This window comes from Xenopus tropicalis, chromosome 2 (genome assembly GCF_000004195.4).
Source record: "Xenopus tropicalis strain Nigerian chromosome 2, UCB_Xtro_10.0, whole genome shotgun sequence".
NCBI lineage: Eukaryota > Metazoa > Chordata > Amphibia > Anura > Pipidae > Xenopus > Xenopus tropicalis.
In genome coordinates, this window is record NC_030678.2 from 115,960,161 (window position 1) to 115,982,550 (window position 22,390).

Sequence of the window (22,390 nt, forward strand, 5' to 3'; positions counted from 1 at the left end):
ATGGAAACTGACCAATGACAATAAACACAGTCCTGTGCTTTTTTTCCAAGTCTGGTGTCCCTGCTTTTTTTTTTTTTTTTCTCTCAAGTCTGGTACAGAGCAGCCCCCTGCTTTTTTCACATCAGGACAGCCACTGGCCCTGTAGGTTTCCAGGAGTTGTGATCAGAGCTCATTTCGGGGAATAGCATAAGATGTAAAATACAAAGAAAGTTTAATGGTTTAAATCAATTTTTTTTTTCATTTGGTCTTAATAAAGCACACAAGGATTATGATTGACTATACATCCCCTTTAATTTAAAGGTTACCTCAAATAGCCTTTATGTAGCATGGTAACTTTTTTGTTACCAATAGTATGTGAAAAACAACTGAGCCAAAATGCCCCCTTAGGCTAATGGAACATGGGTTTGTTTTTTTTTTCGTTCAGCTCCAGTTTGAATGGTTCAAAACATATGGGAACTACACCACTTAGGGCTCTTACACAGGCATTTTTGTGCATGCCAAGAGCATAAAAATGCAAATATTCAGTTTATAAAGTTTTTTTTTTTTTTTTTTTTTAATGCAACTGTGTTTTTGCAAGTTCCAAACACAACCCTCTGTTTTGTTTTTTTTTGGAGTGCATGTCAAGCACAGAAATAATCCAATGAAAAACAAATGCAACCCTGATTGCTTATTAGTACAACCAGGCAAAATGTCATTGAATCAGTTAAAATATGCACAAAGAAATGCTCCACCCTGGATCTCAAACACACAATATAACGCTCGTGCCCTAAGCAAACGTATTCATGATACTGCAATATGTGCTTTAGCCCTTTTTTAAAACTGAGCTAATATTTAGGGGTTGTATAGTCCATAATGAATGGGTAAAACTGGGAATAGGACATCAGTAGCAGAGAAATTAGTTCTGCAGTATCACATGCTTTGGAAAGAATTTACTATAGTTTAATGTACATAAGATTTTCTCGTAATAAAGGCAAAACTTGCCACCGAGTCAGGAATTCAAATATAACTCCCTGGTTTGGGGGCACTGAGAGCAACATCCAAGGGGTTGGTGAGCAACTGGTTGGGGATCACTGCTTTAGGGGTTAGTAGAAAATACACACAGGGGGGATGAACACTATTGTATAGAACTAAAAAAAAAATTACATTTATACCACCAAAATAAGTGAACTGATCTTTTAGGAACCACTTCCAGGTGATTATGGCACAAACCAGTATAGAAAAATAAAAAAAATAAATAAAAATGCATATGTATCAAACAGTGCATTTTAACCAACCAAAGCTGGTTGGTTTATACCTCTAAACACTACAGGTCTGTAAAAATACATCTTATAAAACCACTTACTGTAAAAGTATGTGCCATTGGATAATCCTAAATAGAAAAAAATCAATTTTAAAGGGGTGGTTTGCCTTAATGTTTATTTTTATTATGTTATAAAATGCCCTATTCCTAACAACTTTGCAATTGGTTTTCATTAATGGTTATAGTTTGAATTCTTTGCTTTCCTCTCCTACATGCTTCCATATTTTAAAAGGGACTCAGGCAGCCAAAAAAACATTTCTTTGTGAGGCTTCACATATTGTTACTTTTTATTACTTTATCTTTCTATTCAGTCCCTTTCCTATTTATATTCCAGCCTCTCATTCAAACCACTGTCTGGTTGCTAAGGTAAACAAGAAACCATCTGCAGAAATTCCAAACTGGAAAAATGCTAAGCAAATATAAAAAAATAATAAATGAAAACCAATTGCAAATTGTCTCAGAATACAACAATGTCATGGGGGAACAAGCCCTTTAGGTACCCGCCTCCTTGTTCATATGGGTACTGTGCTCAGTTACATCAGCCAATGTATGGATAGCCTCCTTTTCACTTATTATTAAATCAGCAGCATAGTAAATGTTCATGTGCCTTTCAGAGACTCGGCATCTGAGGTTTCAAAAGGAGAAGTGCACAATGACAACGAGACAATAAAGAAAACAAAGTATTTTATTAGCATTGTTAAGGCAATGCAAACACACACACTTCTTAAAGAGAACAACCCCAACCAAAGAATGAAGCTAGGCATCTGCATATACAAATCTGTACTGTACATATGTGCAGAAAAAACAAACAAAGACACTGTGTATAGCAGAAAGAAATGGAAAAGGGAAACCATAAGTTACACTCATTTTAGAAAAGTAATGAGTACCTAGAATAGCAAACCAGATTTAGAATCAATTGAGTACTGCGGCGTTAATGCCCTGCAACCTTGTGGCATTGGCTTTTGTTTTAAAAGAAAGTTATGAGCAGCTGAACCCCAATAATGTTACATCAGTCGTGTTCTGCGGATTATAAAATGCAGAGGAATCTGCAGGATTTCACTCTAGTCGTTACATTTCCCTTTAAAAGTGAGAATTCTGCAGGAAGTTGATTACTTGACTGAGCACTTCTGTAAAAAAGACTTCACCCAAATCTACGAATTCTTGTTTTGCTTTATTAAAAAGTGCTTGCAGCTATGTCTCCTACACTGGGAAAGAATCGCTTCTAAAAAATAAAAATAAATCATTAATTCAATCATGGATCTTCAGTGCATAGTCATCATATGCAGTGCCAGCGAGTTCACATTAAAATAGCAGTTGGTGTGAATACGTGCTCACACTGATAGGAATCCTCATCCAAACAAAAGATTAGCTCACTGCAATTCTATGTTGCTCCTCAGTGGTACAACGACACTTGGTGGCCATTATATTGTTTGATATCCAGCATGACTTCTCTTTCGGCCAATCAGATAAGCAATGAGAACAATTAAAACAAGTCCAGCGAGAGCAGCTCCCACCACAATGGGCACCAGCATCCCATTTTCATCCAGAGAGCATTCTACAGCTAAGGGGGAGAGGAAGAGAACAGCAGAGATTCAGTATTTACCAGTGGCACCAATAAAACTACTTAGGATTTCCATGCTGCATTTTTAGGAAAAAAAAACAAAACCCAAAACGCCCTATGTATCATTAATCTAAAGCAGTGGTACTCAACCTTCCTAATGCCGCCACCCTTTAATACAGTTCCTCATGTTGTGGTGACCCCCAACCATAAAATTATTCCTAAAACCATCGGAAATGTGTGTTTTCCAATGGTCTTAAGCAACCCCTCTGAAAGGGCCGTTCGACCCCCAAAGGGGTCCCGACCCACAGGTTGAGAACCGCTGACCTAAAGGAAAAAGTACTTACGAGTTGCAAACTTGGTGCCATCGATATTAAAAGCCTGGACTTGAAGATTGTATGTGTTAACAGTAAAATTGCTTGTGATCTGGAGAGGCTGCTTGGAGTTGCACTTGAAGGATTTATGCGCATTAGTCTGCATGTAATTCAGGCTGCTGTTCTCTGCATGAAAACTACGTGTATCTATGAAGAAAAACAACTGTGTAAGAATCATATTTCTCATGTAACAAACAGGAACTGGTTAAAAAAAACTAGTTCAGGGTATAGACAAATAGACCTTAAAGGGATGGCACTCTGGGTCTTTGTGTGTCAACATCACCTGGAATAGCCTCCTAATCTAAACTGGTACACCGCCATTTCCCCATCCATACATTCTTGTAATTACTGGAAAGACCATTCTATGGACTTCCCACAGACAGGCACTAAAAAGAACATTTACAGTACTTTGGTGAATTGTAGAATCAATATTTTGTACAATGTAACAACATAAGTTTTTAGGGTGCATGATCCTTAAAGGCAAGGCTACACTTTTAAGGCAAAAAATAAAAAGAAAGGAAGAAAATATCATTTTAGTCATGTGTAATGTAGTCCGTAAGTTTGAGCGTACAATACTGCAGAGGTCTCCCCAAGGAAATGCTGCTGATCAGAATCCTGTAAGCAAGGAATCAGCATGTTGTGCATTATTCCTGAGAAACAGCTGCCAGTTGGTAAAGAATTTAAATGACAAGGTTTATATAGGAAAAATCATAACATCCAGCAAGACATGGACACAAACTCATTGTAAATAAATCAGCAAATAATTAATGAATATATCAAGTCTTTACCATTGGCGTCTGCAGGCAAGTCTGTGTTTAAGCTCACGCCATCAAGGTAAAACACATCCAGGCTGTTATTCTGTAAAGCAGAGAAAACAATTAATTCAAACCCAATCTCAAAAATACTCTGACTATTTCAACTTTTTGGCACACCCTTCAGATATCGATATGAAGAGTAGAAATGATAAAATATTACCACATTTTAAAGGCCAACAGTCATTAGGGCTCCTCCAAGTTTCCCCGCAGTGGGTTGCACCTAAAATCACTTTCATTAAAAGGTACTTGCATGTATGTATGTATGTATGTATGTATGTATGTATGTATGTATGTATGTATGTGTAACTTTACTTATAAAGCGCTGTACAGTAGAATACATTAATACAAACGGGATTATGAAGTTAATAGATAAATACAAGATACAGTTGCAATAAGTTAAGAGTCAAAGACACAAGAGGATGGAGGTCCCTGCCCCATAGAGCCTACAATCTATATGGGAGGGTAACTTACAGACACAAGTAGGCAAATATAAGTGCTGTAGGTCACAGTGGGTGACACTACAATAATAAGTGCCAGTTTCCAGATCAGGTGCTATGCGAGTGCTCCACGTAAAAATGTGATATGTGCACTTCCATATAATCGGACACAACTGTGCCAGATGCATATAACTGCTTCAGACACAATGCCCACAATGACTAATTCTTGGAAAAAAATGCTGCATTGTGGGGGAATAAAAAATACGGTGATTGCAGATCAACACTGCACTTTGCTCACTGCATCTGTGAATATAAATGAGCCCTTGTGTCTCTGCTAGCATATCTATACCAGAGAAGAAGACTTCAGAGTGGTAAGATGAAAGTATGCATTCTTTTGCTGAAGTGTGCCCAGCATGTTAGCTCACAGGCCTATGCTGTACCTGCTGGGGCAGAACAAAGTTGGTTGGTGCACCTATGGCAGCTGATAAAATGCTTGGTCTGATATGTCTCTTACAGAACTGACTAGCTGAATTCACTACTTCTGAGAGTAATTATTCCATCTTTCTCTTTAGAAATATATTTATACAGAGTCATATACAAGCCTAGAGACAGTAGATATACTGGTCATCTATTTGAAATGTAATAGTTGGCTAACACTGGACACATGACAGGTACCTAAAAAAAATAAAGGCTTTAATAAAGCAGCAAAATATCTGGCCTGCAGTTAAAACCCTTAACACCACAACAAAATACATTTATCATCCTCATCATTTATATATATTTTTTTAAATATATTAAAAGTTTTTTAGGCTTCTAATAAGAGGTCATTACAGACTGTTCTGTTTTATTAGTAACGTAAGAAATGGAAAGGTACGTGGAGATCTCAAGTTTCTGTTGTGCCCCAATGTACTCACCAAGGTAAAATTAAATGTAAGATGCACTGAACCAGAAGAGAGAAATAGGGATGCGGTTGTATTAGTGCAGTTTCCATCAACAGCCACACCTTTTGAATCGATATTAAACACGTAAGTTCCATTCTGAGAAACAAAACAGAAAAGATTTCCATTCAGTTGCTTTAAAGGGAAGAGAAGAAAATATGCAGTTTCCTTCCTTTTAATGCCACTTGGAGGGGAAAGCTGCCCTGGATATTTTCAGATAACATAAGTCATTTGTGAAACACACTCTAAGGGGCACATTTACTAAGACACGAATTCGAAAAATCAGTTTGGAGAACGAACATTTTGTGACTTTTTCGTATTTTTTCGCCGCCTTTACGACTTTTTCAGAAATTGTCGCGACTTTTTCGTTACTAATACGATTTGCGCGAAAAAACGCGAGTTTTTCGTAGCCATTACGATGCGCTCGTATCTTGTCGCTACTTTTTCGTATTGAGCGCTCGTAAGCGGCGGGCGAAACTTTCAGACTTAGCATGATTTTGGAAGCCTCCCATAGGACTCAATGGCACCCTGCAGCTCCAACCTGGCCCAAGTAAAGTCACCATACTGAAGCTTGAATGAATCCGAATCTTTCCTACTCGGCAGGAAGGCTACGAAAAAGTCGCGACAAAATACGAGCGCATCATAGCGGCTACGAAAAACTCGCGTTTTTTCGCGCAAATCGTATTGGTAACGAAAAAGTCGCGACAATTTTCCGAAAAAATCGGCAAATACCGATCATTACGAAAAAAAACGCAATCGGACGCATTCGGCCGGTTCGTGAGTAAGTAAATGGGCCCCTAAGAGAAAAAGGCTTAATATGAAAGTGTTCCTTCTGGACAAATTTGTGGAGACACAAAAGATTGAAAAAAAAGGTACACACACAATGCAGAAGTAGTGCAACAACTGATCTGCCCCCTGGGCCCAGACAGACCAACTCTACCTGCTCCTGTGCCAAGCTTGCAGAGAAGAGGGCATGAAGCAGCACCTCTGCATTGGGAAAAGGCACAGGTTACATAGCAGATAACAGATAAGCTCTGTAAACAACAATGGTATTTTACCTGTTATTTGCTATGTAACCCGTGTCTTTTCTCCTTTTTCCCCAGCTTGAATGGCTACCCCCATGGCTACGGGGTTTCTGAAGCAAACACACAACTTTTGCCAGTGCAGAGCAACAGTACAATATGTTCAAATTACTTTGAAACATTTTCATATTTTGGTGTTACTGTTCCTTTAATCTAAAGGCATCCTGCTCTGAGTTAATGCTGTGTGCTGGCTGTAATTCCCTAGGAAACGCTCTGTCACTAGAAAGCAATGCCTGGAGCTAGCTGATGTTGCCTAGATCTCCTTGCACCTAAGGAAGGGGGTGTTTCCCCGAAATCTTGCGCTACATTTCTGCTGAAATAAATGACTTAAAGGCATTTGCTGGAGTACAGAGATGTGTTTCTCCCAATACAAGGTATAACTGGATGTTGTTTGGCTTGAAAGCAGCAGGGAAGTGAATGCACCTTTGAAATATTTAAGTCATGTGCTGAAAATATAGTTTTCTTTTGTCACCTAGATCTCCAGTCAGCTACAGCTCCACTGCCCCGGGCAATCTTTATGCACATTTGCCAAGATTTTTAAAGTTAGCATACTTTAAATAGGAATATTTCTTTCTCCTGCTCGGATGACATGCTAGTGAGGGGAGGGATTTTTTAGCACATGCCTAGTAACAGATTACAGCAAAAGGAAGTTGTAGTAAAATGGCAGCAGCGTTCACAGAGAAGGGAAGTAAATACGGAAAGGCAAATGTGACTTCTAAACTGTAAACATGGAGATCTGATATGTAAACTACTGTAGGAGTAAGTGGTGTATGGTTACCTTTCGTTCTCCTTTAAATGTGAATGTCAAGTCAACTAACAAATAGTATTGCAGTCCACAAACCTGGATTTTTAATAAATTCAGACTTACTGTGTGTGGTGTGTTTTATGCAAAGTGCATTTGTGTACTAGGCTACCTTCAACATTTCCACCTTTTCCAGCCTTAGGGTTATTTATAACAAAGAAGAGCATACCTTGCCATCTTTAGTGATGTAAGTGACATTCATCTGCAAGCCCACTTTAGCCAAAAGGCAAGGTCCTGAGCTTCCATTTACCACATACTGCACCACAGGGGGATCTGAAGGTGGTGCTGGTGCATGGGTTGGTGTTGGTGCAGGGGTTGGGGCTGATGTAGGGGTAACATCCTCACTGCATGTGCTTACTAAGAGGAAGATAAAATAATACATACATTTAATAACTGTGAAAAATGTAATCAAACTTAAATTGTTGCTATGTTTTAAACAATAGTGATTGGCTGCAATGATTTTCATTTGAATTTTCTTACCTTTCTGACTGAAGTTACCCTGCTTTAGGTATGCTTCAAGCTGTATATCATGAAATGTTGCACTGACATTATCCATTCTAATAAGATGTGGATTAATGCATTTGTACACAGTGCCATTCTCAGCTGATACGGCAGTATTGTTTGTGGATACAGTTTTGGTTCCTGGAAGAACAAAAGAACATAATTGTGCAATGACAAATAACTCAAGCGCAAAGTCAAAAAGAGCCTACATTGATGACACCTGATGGGAAACCATCACTTTCTCATTTACAGACTACATTTAAAGGGGACCTGTCACCTTAGAAATAATTCCAAATTTATGTCTACCATGTTAGTTGAGCAAAATAAACTTCACTTACACTATATCAAATTTAAAACTCTTGTTTCCTTTAGTCTTGGAATTACATTATTATAACAAGCAGGCAGGCACCATTTTGGGGACACTGTTATTATGACAAGCTTTGCATCATGCTAAAATCTTGTTTATTTGATAGAATGGAGGCCCATACTCATGCACTGCCTACACAATTAGATGGTGAGGAGGGAGGAAGAAAGTGAGAATTACAGTGACATCTAGGTAGTGCTGAATGGAAAGTTAAAGTTATTGTCTGCTCCACCTCTATGCATAGAGGTGGGGCAGGCAATATATGATTGACAGCTGGGATTTTAAATGCCTTTATAATGGGTATGGATGTGTTAATAAAAAAGGAATTTGGTTTTCTTGTTTAATTTTAAATTTACTTTTATTATACAGCTTTTTATGTCTGGGTGACCCTGGGTCTCCTTTAATAGTGATGGGGGGTGTTGCTCTCAGGATAAAAGATGGCAGGACATCACAAGGATGCTCCATTACACAGGCTTCATATTTTATTCCTTTGTTCTCCTTTTATAACATGTACATGTATTATTGGCTCCACCTTGAGTCACCTGACTAGCTGGGAAGGGTGGCCACTGCTCCTATATAAACTATAACAAAAAAAAAAAAATTGTATGCATGTATTGTAATGCACAGAATGTGTTAATGTCCTATATATATTGATAGTGGGTGATTGCAGAGGATCTCTTTTTGCTGTCTATAGGAATTTTTGTGGCCTTATTGAAACCCCTAAGTGTCTTCCTGTCATTGTATCTAATATAAGCAGCTTACCGTTCTCAGATGCATCTGGGAATAAGATTTTGTCAGACAAATTGTAGGACATAACCAGTTCAGCAACTTGATACTTTGTATTGGTCCTTCCAAAAGTAATATTCAGTGAGTGACCAGATCCAAACTGAATAGCTAAAACTGGCACAGTGTTATTTACATCACCACAAGAGCTTTTGTTAACATCTGCAACGGCATTCGATGGCAACACAAATGTAGCCAGTTCCTGAAAACAAAGATAAAAACAAGTTGCAAATTTCATGACTGAAAATAGCTACCCTAAAGCACCAAGTACACCCCCAGACATAACCTTCGGTCTGCACATGGCCTCCTTCTCTCCTCCACACTCATATCACTCCTGCATCTAACACTTTTCACCTGCTGCACCCATCCTCTGGAACTTTCTGCCATGTCCCATTAGACACTCTTTAGAGCCTCCAAGCTTCCAAATGGAAACTTGAAAAAACTCACATTTTCATTCAAGCTTTTCATTCAAGCTTTTCATTCAACTTCCCTCATCAACTGGACCAACCACCAATTCTATGCTCAAATACTCATGAACTGCTGGGATTCATCTCTTACTCTGCACTTAGCATCACTTTACTAACAAACAGGAACTCTATATCCCTCAGGAACTCTATATCACCCTCACAGTACCTGCTACTACCTGTTCCTCTTAGAATGTATGTGTAGTTACCTCATCCTCTTAGAATGTAAGCTCTGGTGAGCAGGGCCCTCCCACTATTGTCTTCTAACAATATTAAATTATAACTGTGACAAATAATAATTTAATACTGCTTTTAGTTTTAATAATATTAAAGGGGAAGTCCACCCAAATAATGATTTTCATTTTTTCTGAAAGAAATGTATACCTGTATTTGATAATTGCTTAGAATTCAATTAATGATTTTAAAGTTATCTGAAAATAAAACGGACAGCAGTTTCTGATAGCCCTTTGATATTGCCAGCCTACAGAGACAACTCTTACAGCCAAGATTTCAGTTCCCACATTGCTTCGCATACACTTCTGCCATTACCTTCCCAGGTCTGTTAATCACAGATCATGCAAGGTATTATGGCAGTTATCAATCTTGGCTGGAGGAGAGCTGATTCAGAGGTCTATCAGAAGACAAATAGCAAAGGACAAATAGATACCGCATCCTATAGCATTTACAAATAACTTTAATAGCACTAAAGCATTACTATGACTGAGTATGTATTGGAAAGTTGGTAAATATAATACTTTTTAGAAAAACATTTGTGTGTACAGTTCCCCTTCAATTATGGCTATAAACTCCTTGCCTAATATAAAAAAAAACTAATTTATAAAGAAATGATGATTAGCAATGAATATACTTGGGCTGCTGCTCAATATACCCCAAAAGATGGTTAACTGAGCAAACAGCGCCTGCTAAGATATATAACTTATTTTTAATTTTCAGCAGTTAACTTCTAAACAAATGGCTGACAGGACAACAAGAGAGTAAAACACCAAATACTGATTACTTAGAAGTCTACAAAATTTATATAAAAAAAAACAAACAACTGGGCTCTATTATGCAGTATGGTACTGTTGTGACTAACTGCATGTAATATTTATACTTAAAGATATACCGTCCTAAAATCTCAAAACTGTTTAGTTCTGTATAAGGGATCCCATCCCATATTAGTTATCCAGAAAGCTCTGAATTATGGGAAGGCCATCTTCTATAAAGTCCATTTTAAGCAATTCATTCTAATTTTTTAAAACAATTTCCTTTTTCTGTAATAATAAAACAGTACCTTGTACTTGATCCTAACTAAGCTATAATTAATCCTTATTAGAGGCAAAACAATCCCATTGGGGTTATTTAATGTTTAAATAATTTGTTAGAAGACTTATGGTATAGTGATACAAATTACAAAAAAGACCCTTGATAACTTGCTAAGACAGTTATTTCCCAGTAAGAAGTTATATGATCACATTCCTTCAAAGTAGCTGAATATGAAGTGCAAATATGGCCCACCAAAGAAAAAAAATTGCAAATACCAGTAAACAGGCATAAAGTAACATTCCATTAAGCATTACCGTTTTTGAAGCTTTGCTGTATGGCACAGTAAAATTGATGGACAAATCAGCCAATATGCATGTTATACTTGTTTTATCTTTTACTTCAAATGGAACAGCAGCAGCAATCGGAACAAAACCTGTAAAATATACAGAATAAGATTTATATGTTTTAGAAGCACAAACATAGGACAGATTTCAGTATTATTTAATAAGCAGCTCCTTGCATACACAATAACATTATGCCTAAGGAGGTTGTTGCCAGTGTCATGGACAACTAGCCAACAGAATGATGATTAATCCTAAAACAAGATTTATATTGTAATTAATGTTTGTATCACTAATATTTATTTTTAGACCAAGCCCTATCTATGTTCCCTAAGTTACAACAAACATGAGTTAATATAGGCTTGCTATTCATTGTGCCACCTATTTAATTTACGATTCCATATATTTGACAGATTTTACACATTACTCCTTTCAAAAATCAAAAAGTAGCAGCACGGTTTGAGTGTACCAAGCAAAAACATTAAAAAATAATTTAAAGATATATATTATGATGCAATGTTTGTTGAACATAATAACACCCTTAAAATATCAGGAGGATAGGGCTGAAAGGAAAAAAAGTGCCTTCACCCTATACCAATTCACAAATACTTTGTGTTTTTTGGCACCCAGGAGGAGGACAGCAATTTTGGGCACCTTAAGGTGGCCACATACATGTCCTTGCCAAACGAGTGGATCTTCTCCCAATATGTGCTCACCTAAGGTGGGCTATTTCTGGCTAATTAAAACGGCGGGTATAGGCACCATCGGACCAAACAAGCTGATGCGATCCAAAGGAAAATTAAACCGCCCAGATTGAGATCTGCCCAATTTCAGGCCAGATGCCAGGCAGGGAGGCCCATAAGGGGTGCTCATACATGGGAAGATAAGCTGCTGAATCGGTCTAAGGCTGATGCCACACCAGGCGTAGGGCTGATTTTTTCGGCAAGCGGAAAAACGCTTGCCGAAAATTCAGCCCTACGCCTGCTACTTGTGCCTGCACCCGAATGAATGGGATACGCTCGGGTGCAGGCACATGTAGCCGGTATACGCATGAAAACGCGAGAGAATGCAAAGTCTCGCGTTTTTGTGCGTATATCGGCTACATGTGCCTGCACCCGAGCGTATCCCATTCATTCGGGTGCAGGCACAAGTAGCAGGCGTAGGGCTGAATTTTCGGCAAGCGTTTTTCCGCTTGCCGAAAAAATCAGCCCTACGCCTGGTGTGGCATCAGCCTAAAAGACTCGAATCGACAGCTGAAATTGGCCTGTGTACGGCCACATTTAGTCTATCACCTTTAATAGCAATCACCTGAAAGTAGTGTCAAACGGACAATATGGATTGACTTTGCCTGGGACAACTCCCATTGACTTCTATAGAAACTCGCACTCACAGTATTGTTGCACTTAATAAATACCAGACATTTGATCCCTAACTCGAATTCGAGTTTTTTAAGCCCCAAAAAAATTGAATCAAAATAAAAAACCAAACTCGACCGTTGATAAATCACCCCCCTTACTATTCTTCCAAAAAGATAACAAATCCTTCATTGCACTCATTTCTGATTAGTGCTGGACAAAGAGCACTGAAGGTAGCAAAAGAAATACGATAGCAATTCTACATAAACTATTGACAAAAGCATATTAACATGGGTCCTCAACATTTAAATGTGGCAGGTAAAAGCTACTAGAAGTAAAAGGTCTCTACTTATATGCAGCAAAGATCCAGATTACTCGAACCATCAGAACACATTTAGCATTTACATATTTATGTACCCAATTTTCACAGGTAGTAAGAAAATAAAAAAATGTGGCCTTTATAAAACTCACAACTTAAAAATATTTATACCACATAGTACTGTGTAATTTACAAAGAATGTATCTAAATGCAGGCCTACTAGCATAGGAAGTATGAGATTGGCTACAGGACTGCTAAAGCTAACCACTATAATTCTCCTATGCAATAGCCATTTGGTCTACTGGTCTCTCCTACACTATCTGCCCTGCCCATCTGCCAAATCCTTAATTTCCTGCCTGCCAGGGAGCAGGGAATTATAGGAGAGCACAAACCTGACAGCTGACAGTTTCCTTTCTGCTGCTACATCTGCCATAACAGCAATTACCAGTTCTGATTTATGGTTTTTTTTCTAAATAAAAATTGTTTATTTTCCTGTGCAGCAAACTAAAGCATGCATTTGCTGACTCATGCTGGCATTTAGTTGTTAGAGCAGGCAATCTCTGACAGCAACATGCCAGTAGTTTGCTTCTGAAAAATCTATTGGGAAGTATTAGGAAATCCTGAATGAAATGAGTGGCACATTTGCCCTTTGCATACCATCTGTACATAGTACATGGCTCTGACAGACATGTTTGTTACATGCTTGGTGATCACCTAAGGGCAGCTAGCACTAAACTTATATTGTTTAGAATATTGTGTAGAATATGTTTTCTTTTCACCTTTTTTCTTACACACACTGCGCTAATAATAATTTGTTGTGTTAACCAGAAGCCACACTTGTCTGAGCACCAGCATACTGCTAGAAAGTAGCTAAGGAAGACGCCAGTGTTACTAGGGCTTCAAAAGTTTGTCTGGGGCTTGCAAACAGAAAAAGACCCAAATACTGCAGTTACTGTCAAGCTATATGCCCCATTTCAAAATATTCTGTGACATTTTCATTGAAATGGAACCAAATTTCATTTTTTGTCCCACCCTTTTGCCAGGAGCCACTATTTAGTTGTGCCAGTACAGTAGAGAGAATTAATTGGTCAATTCAGCAGGGGACAAAGGACACAAAACTAAAAGCATTATCCCATCTTCCATCGAACAACACTAGCAATGTTTTTGAGGCTCTAAATGCCTCCTGATAGAATTCTCTGCAATCACTGGCCTTTGCTGCTCTAGAAGTCACTTGAAGCAAAACATTACTCCTGATGAAGGGTATTGTTATAAATACATTAGTACCATTCAGAACTGCCTACAGTCCAGTTGGTCAGAAATAACATACCCCGCAATCTATGTAAAGCCAACTAGTCAGAGATGGTGTACCATCTAAGGTACAAAACACACTGAGGGAGTAACAGTAGGGCGCCTTTAATGACTCAAAGTACGCACAACATGTTGTCTTTGCATGATAAAGAATCAACACAGATATTCTCCTTCTGTAGCAGTGCTAAACCCAAATTCCAGAGAAATGCTGCTTTGGGAAATAGTGGAATAATCTACAATCACTTTATAATAAACTGACATTGCCATTCAGTGCAACGTCAGCAATGTTTTCAAATGTTTATTGGTATCTAATAAGTCATTATTTGGTGTTAGTAATTGAGAACCTAGCAGGAAAGAGCAGTTAGATAATGGGCTAGGATCCAAACAGTATGACAAGTGCCTCCCAGGCTGCCAGGCAGTTACACATTTGATACTATTAGTAGAAAGTAGTAGTGTACATAACAGTGTGGAAAACAAACTTGGGGACAGATGACTGTGTAGGTACACTTTAATCAAGCCTGAATCCCATTTAACTCCAGCTTATTACCCTCCCACAATTCAAGCAGCATGCAAAAATCATACTCCTTAAAGGGGACCTGTCACCCTAAGAAATAACTCCAAATGATTTTCTATATTGTTAGCAAAATAAACTTTACTTACTCTATATAAATAATATAAATGCTGTTTCCTTCCATCTTGGAATTACTCAATCAAAGCAAGCAGGCAGGCAGACACCATTTTGTGGACACTGTTATGAAGGCAAGCTTGGTATCATACCAAAATCTTGTTTATGTGACTGACTGGGGGGCCAGATGCCCTGGCCCATGCACTGGCTACACAGTTAGATGAGGAGGAGGGAGGGGAGAAGCGAGATGTGCAGTGACATCTAGGTAGTGCTGAATGGAAAACTAAAGTTATTGTCTGCCCCGCCTCTATGCCTAAGGCATAAAGGCGGGGCAAACAATATATGATTGACAGCTGGGATTTTTAAATGCCTTTATAATGGGTATGGATATGTTAATATAAAAATGAATTTGGGTTTCATGTTTAATTTGAAAAGGACTTTTACTATACAGCTTTTTATGTCTGGGTGACAGGTCCCCTTTAAAGGGCTTGTTCACCTTCAAATAAACTTTTAGTCTTATGTAGAGAGTGCTATTCTGAGACAGTTTGCTATTGGTCTTCATTTCTTACTATTTGCGATTCTTTATGTTCAGCAGCTCTCCAGTCATTTCAAAAAGAGACAGAGATATTAATAGTGGAGGGCTTAAATAGAAAAATAATAAAAAGTAACAATAATAAAACTGTAGCCCCACAGAACAATAGTTTTGTGGCTGCCAGGGTCAGTGACCCCATTTGAAAGCTGGAAAGAGTATGAAGAGAAAGTCAATAATTCAAAATCTAAAAAATAAAATATGATGGTCAATTGAAAACTTGCTAAGAAAAGGCCAATCTATAAAACAGTAAAAGTTAACCTGAAGGTGAACCACCCCTTTAAACTTCGCTCCCTGCACTTCGGGGAGATTAGTCGCCTATGGTAGCGAGATTTAACAGCCATAGCCCTTGCTGATCTAACAGCTAGTTAGTCTCTTCCTTACACCAGATCAGTTTTTTTGGAAATCTTTTCAACAGCCTTAACGGACTTAACTTCTTCTTGCCATGTAATATATACAAATAGATATGCAGAATAATGACTATACACATGATCCACAGTCCAACAGGAAGTGATAAATGATAAGTTTAGCAGCTACAGAATAGCGCCATAACCACAAGATGATCACCATGACCAGTCTTTATCAGGGAACTGACCTGCCTTGTTAATGTTTTACTGATGCCTCAATTTTGCCTATATCAGTTTACAAAAAATGCTCATATTATTTGTTTTGTTTACTTTGACATACAGGCATGGGATATCTTATCTGGAAACCTGTTATCAAGAAAATTCCAAATTACAGGATGGCCATCTCCCACAGACTACATTTTAATCACATAACAGAAAATTTTAAAAAATGGTTTCCTTTTTCTCTGTAATAATAAAACAGTAACTAAGCTGCACGAATCCATTTTGGAGGCAAAACAATCCTATTGGATCTATTTAAGGTTTAAATTATTTTTTGTAGATCTTAAAGGAACAGTAACACCAAAAAATGAAAGAGCTTTAAAGTAATAAAAATATAATGCACTGTTGCCCTGCACTGGTAAAACTGGTGTGTTTGCTACAGTAACACTACTATAATTTATATAATAAGCTGCTGTGTAGCCACGGGGGCAGCCATTCAAGCTGGAAAAAAAGGAGAAAAGGCACAGGTTACATAGCAGATAACAGATAAGTTCTGTAGACTACAATAATGTTTTATCTGTTATCTGCTATGTGCCTGTGCCTTTTCTCCTTTGAATGGCTGCCTCCATGGCTACATAGCAGCTTATTTATATAAATTATAGTAGACTTTCTGAAGTAAACACACAACTTTTACCAGTGCAGGGCAGCAGCACATTATATTTTAGTTACTTTTATACACTTTCATTTTTTGGTGTTACTGTTCCTTTAAGGTGGCCATACACGCACCGATATTATCGTATGAAACCTTGTTTCGTACGATATTTGGTGCGTGTATGGTATGTCGGCGAGTCGACCGATATCGCAGGAAGCTGCTGATATCGGCCGACTCGCCGATCGGACCAGTTTGAAAATTTTGATCGGGCGCCATAGAAGGCGCCTGACCAAAATCTCCCTTCAGCGCTGAATCGGCAGAAGGAGGTAGAAATCCTATTGTTTCTACCTCCTTACCTGCCGATTCAGCCCTGAATGGTGTGTGGCGGATTTGACGATGTTTCGTGCGACCGATGGTCGCACAAAACATTGTCAGATCGTCACGTGTATGGCCAGCTTTAGGTATGGTGATCCAAATAAAGGAAAAACCCTTTATCAAGAAAACCCCAGGTACCAAGCATACAAGGTAATAGCTTCCATACCTGTTATTGCTCTTATTTCATTTAACAGGCCTCTATGGTTCAAGACATGATAAAAATGTATTATTTATTTTACTGTCCAATAAAGGTCAACTGAAAAGAAATGGACCTAAAACAGAATATGTTTTGAAAAAGGATGTCTGCAAGAGGGCAAAAATCCACAAAGTACTACAAAAAGCAAATCTGGCACGTGGGAGGAACCCGTGTGATTTATGGTGTCAAAAATCTATTTAGTACCAGGACAGCAGATTGCGGTCAGCACCACCAGAGCATTATTTGTACAGCATTCAAAGAAATGAAAGTGAAAGGAAACCTAGAAGGTGGCTCAGTGGGTGGCACTCCTACCTTGCAGTGCTGGGCCCTGATATAATCCCAGCCAGGGCACTATCTGCAGGGAATTTGTATGTTCTTCCCATGTCTGTTTCAACCCACACTCCTAAAATATACAAGCAGGTTAACTGCCTTCTGACTAAATGTGCCACAGTGTTTGAATGTGATAGGGACCTTAGATTGTAAGCTCCTCTTGGGCAGGGTCTGATGTGAACGATTAATAAGCACTTTGGAAATGTGTTGGTGCTATAATTAGAGATGCACTGAATTTGGGATTTGGTCAGGATTCGCCAAATTGAATCCTTAAAATCCCGTGACTTTGGCACATAAACAAGGAAGTTGAAAATGTTTCCCCATGCGCACTCTTTAACCCTTCCATATCTTAATTTACATATGCAAATGAGGATTCAGTTTCCTGCGGAATCTTTAAGGAAGGATTTAGGAGTTGAGCGGAATCTGAGAATAGTGGATTGTGTGCACCCATCAGGTACAGTGCTTGGCAGTGAGGCCCCTGACCGCCTGTAGAGCTGAAGGAAAAACATATATCCACTTTGTACAAAGGGCATCTGATGAAATAACTTGTCCCCCTCCCATAATTGTCTGAAGAGCCAAAGGGGTGGGACAAAGCACAACTTTATTGGCCTTTACTATTTGCTCCAACATATAAAGAGCAGCACAGCTACCTGCAGACTACATACGCAGAACAATCCCTATATATTGGGCCCCTGCAGAACACAACGTTATAGTGTCCATTTGAAAAGATATAAAAGCGTAATTGAAGCCAGCGCATTCCGTCCAACTACAGCCGCACACTATCCCGGCCCGATATCGGGACAGACCATGTTTATGTGCAGCAGGGGTTCTGCGCTCTCTGCCCCGGTTCCCCCAAGCCACACAGAGGCATTGTTCTCCCTTCACAATACAGCCTCCCTGCCTGTCACTTGTGCCTGGGCTAGGCTCACATGACCAGCGCCCCCATCCTCCCAGTGACACTGATACAACTATTTCGCAATGCCCAACACCCGGAAACTGTGGCTTAAACCATATTCACTTCATTAGCGGGGATCCACTCCCTGCTGCACACAGCGCACCCACATTCTACTTACCGACAAGCAGCAGCACCGCCACCCCGAACACTGGCACCTTGACTTGCCTCCAACTACTCTTGGCAGTATCCGATTCCACTCTTCGTGTCATGGTTACAAAGAACGTCAGCCTCCCCCCAGACTCAAAGTGAGCACCTCGATGTTGCGCTGCGCAGACGGTGGGTCTAGCGGGCTGATAGGAAGGCGTACAGGGAGCTGGGGGTCCAGCCAAACAGCCGCACAGTCCCGAGCGAAACACCTAGCACTTAGAAGTCACATGAAAATACGTCATTCGCCACTCCCCTCCGGGTTGATAGGCACCTCATCAATTCAATAAAAAAACTTTATTTGTTCTTAACATAACGCTATATGGCTAATGAGGCTCTGTAGTTTGTTAGGCTGCTGAGCAATGGCAGTAAAAAAAAAAAAGTTGCTCTGAATGACTTTTCTAGATAATCTAAGCCTCTTCATCAAGCTCAATGCGTGGCCCCAGCTATAATTTAAGGAATAAACATTTTTTGTCAAGAAATAGAGGTGTATGGCATGTCTTCTTTTGAGGCTTTCTTAATAAATGTAATAGGGTGATGGGGCCTAGTTACAAGCAAGCTGCATTAACCTGTTACCATGTATCAACAGCCATGCCATAGGTTGCTATTGGTTACTAGACCTTGTTCAAATTTTGTGATACTGATTACTTTAAGCCTGTGATCCCCAGTGGCTCCTGAGCAACATGTTGCTCCCCAACCCCTTGGATGTTGCTCCCAGTGGCCTCAAAGTAGGTGCTTATTTTTAAATTCCTGGATTGGAGGCAAGGTTTGATTGCATAAAAACCAATTGTACTGCTGAACAGAGCCTCAGTTAGGCTGCCAGTACACATAGGAGCTATCAAATAGCCAATCACAGCCCTTATTTGGACCCCTGTGAACATGTTTCATGCTTGTGTTGCTCCCCAACTCTTTTTACATTTGAGTGTGGTTCATGGGTAAAAAAGGTTGGGGATCCCTGCCTTAAGCCATAAGGTAAAGAATGACTGACCCATGTCAGCGAGATGTAATCACTGATGGGTAGCAGGCCTTTGTTGACAGCTTTATGGTCCACCTTACTGCTGCCTGTTTTAATATTCCTATTTAAGAGAGAAGCTGCTTCCATGCAGAAGCCGCAACAATAGAGGGCTCATTTAGGAGCACAAGGGGCAGTGTATTAAAACAAACATAGATGTGTGTACAATTACATTAAAAATCTTAGGCGTTCAGATGTAATCATTTCAATGTCGTATGCACCTGATTTTTTAAGCACAAGTTTGCTGCATCATTTTTCACAGGCCACTGCTGTGAAAACCATAGAACTATTTGAACCTTTAAGGGTGGTGGTAGCTCCAGGATTCCCATGGTAGCTCCAGGATTCTTCAGGATACATGGATTCCCATGTGTCACTAGGTGCAAGGAGAATGTAGCGTCGCCAAACGTAACTAGTTTTAAGCGAAAGGGGCAGCTTTAGCATTTTTTCTCACAATGCCAACAAAATACCTAAAGTTGCACAACTTCAATTGTGCCCCTTAGGTCTCTTCCTGTAACAGAGATGTCAGCCAAATGAATTGATATTCAAAGAAGTGTACTGCTAGAAGATGGGGGTGTGGTCTAACTGTCAAGGGGGCATGGCCTTTTGTGCTCATCACAAACTGACCATTTCTCACAGCAGAATACGCTCACTGTGGGCACACACATTGAATATTAAGGGGACATTTGACATCTCTGCTGTAAAAGAGGCATTTTACCATCTTTTTAACTTGACTTTAATGAATATGATTTGGTATGAATATTCATCTGCTGTTCTTGGAACACTCATAAGGGTGCTTGTTTTGACAGTCTATAACCTTGTTAGCTGGGGGGGGCAAAAATGCTTAACTACAAAAGGGGCTTAGGGATCATGAGAATAAGCACTAAGGAAGCTCATATAAATAAACTTAAGTGCAGAGGTTAAGCAAATAACAGTATTGCAAAACTGTGCTCAGGGTTGCAGATTACATTTTTCCCAAGAACTTGCATCCCCTTTAAAAATGGCAAAGTAAAAAAAATGAATTGAATTTAGGAAGAAAATACATCAGTTCAATGATAAGGGCACCTAATCAACATTATTATTTTGATGCTCTCATGAACTGCCTTCTGTTCTATGTAGAGACTAATTTTGTAGACCATCTTTTCCCCTTCTGATATTTAACTTATATAACAATTGTGTGCCTTTTCTACACTTTTTAGGAACCAATGGTGTTATTGCAGATTGCACACCACATAGAGGAAGCTGAGAAACACACAAAGAAATAAAGCTAGACAAAGGACACTCAAAACGTAACTTGCTGGCATTACTAGGTGATATAATACCATTATGTATTACAGTATGACATTACACTTTCCACAATTCTCTTTTGCCATACTTTATTACTGTAGCCTGCTGTATTCAAACTTTAAGAATTTTATATCAGTTCTACAAATACAGGAAATTCTAAGTTCCTAATATGTATTTTCTTAAATGCCTGTGCTTACAGGTAATCAGAGGTTTGAATTCTTGTTATCTGTCAATCCCATTTTGCCTTATTTAGGTACATTCAAGTAACATGCTACAGCACCCCCATATTTACATTTTTACTATTATTGTTAATGTGTACTTTCTTGCTTGTTGTTTGTAACCAGCCCCTCTATGTATATTGTCATAGACTTTGCTCACTTACTATGCTGATAAACCCAAGCGCAACTATTTAGCCCGAGATGCCACATTTACTACATCTATATGAAAGATTAATCCAATCACCAGTTCATCACAGCCTTTCGTTGAATTGAAATATTTGTATTACTTCTCTTACTCAAATCTCCAAAGAGATCTAAAGTTGCTTTACTATTGAATTTTAAGTGAACCTTGCACAGCTGAGAAAAATGTTCTTGGACTTTCTTGTGCCCAATAGTATGCAAGCCTCAAATGATAAATACCCTAGAACAAGGGAAGACTTGAGAAATATTCTTAAATATTAGCAGTTCCCTCCTCCATGGCTACTGCAAATGAGTTTTTTAAAGAAGTAAATTCAAAATCACTGAGTCACCTCCCAGTGATTATAATCACTTGCCTGATAAATTGGGCAGGCACTCCAGTTAGCAGAAAACAGCACCATCCTGGGATACTTCGATAGAACACCACATTGTGACCTTCTTTGCCTATTCTTCTTCAGGTAAGCTATTATAATCACTGGAGGGTGCCTAATATTTGGCACCTCCCAGTGATTTTTACTTTCCTTCATCCTTTAATATATACTTAAGAGCAAATATTTTATGAACTCAAATAGAACTAAATCACATTTTAGTCAGAGGTCCCCTTTATTAACCATCCTCCCCTCTCACCAACTGCAACCTCCCCATGAAGACCATGCTTACTTACCTATCTTGAAAATGAGTTGTGCAGTTTGTCTTCCGATTCTCTGCTCTCTGACAGCAATAGCCAACCAGATGCTTGCACACTTGAAGCAAATAACGTATTGAGGGTCATTTATAAAATTTACACCTGAACAGTAGTTCATAACAATTAATCAGATGTTTGCTTTCATTTTTCTACTTGCAACTGGCTGAGAAAAGCTAATTCACTTAGTAACCCCCATTCTCTGAGCCTAAAAAGCCACAAAAGTATATTACAGTGTTACGGCTATGACACACTGTGCTACTTGTAGAGGCTACAAAATGCCAGAAAAAAACTCTGCCATAGTCAATACCGAGAATTGTCTCTGTTAAAACACACGTAGAGACAGTTATCAGTATTGACTTTTTTATAGCCACAATGAGTAGCTGGCTACAAGTAGCTCTGTGTGTCATTTATAGAAGCAAAAGTTACCTAATCCTTATTGTAACACTTTGGACAATTTGCAGACATGGTAATAAAAGCAACCAAGCAGTTTTAAAAGTTTGACGCTTCACTGTTAATTTTCCTATAAAAGGTAACATAAAAAAGGGCAGCATACT

General features: G+C 38.9%; 1 protein-coding gene across 2 annotated transcripts; it reads right to left on the bottom strand.

The window, feature by feature from the left end:
• Window positions 1-1,967: 1,967 nt before the first annotated feature.
• Window positions 1,968-18,698, bottom strand: lamp1 (lysosomal-associated membrane protein 1). Of its 2 annotated transcripts, XM_012956584.3 has the most exons (9): window positions 18,414-18,698; window positions 10,999-11,117; window positions 8,934-9,156; window positions 7,787-7,948; window positions 7,476-7,663; window positions 5,399-5,521; window positions 4,021-4,090; window positions 3,206-3,379; window positions 1,968-2,861 (listed from the first exon to the last, which is right to left on the bottom strand). In XM_012956584.3, the coding sequence occupies exons 1-9, from the start codon at window positions 18,502-18,504 to the stop codon at window positions 2,722-2,724; spliced, it is 1,290 nt and encodes a 429-aa protein (XP_012812038.1). In that variant the 5' UTR covers window positions 18,505-18,698; the 3' UTR covers window positions 1,968-2,721.
• Between the last annotated feature and the right edge of the window lie 3,692 nt (window positions 18,699-22,390).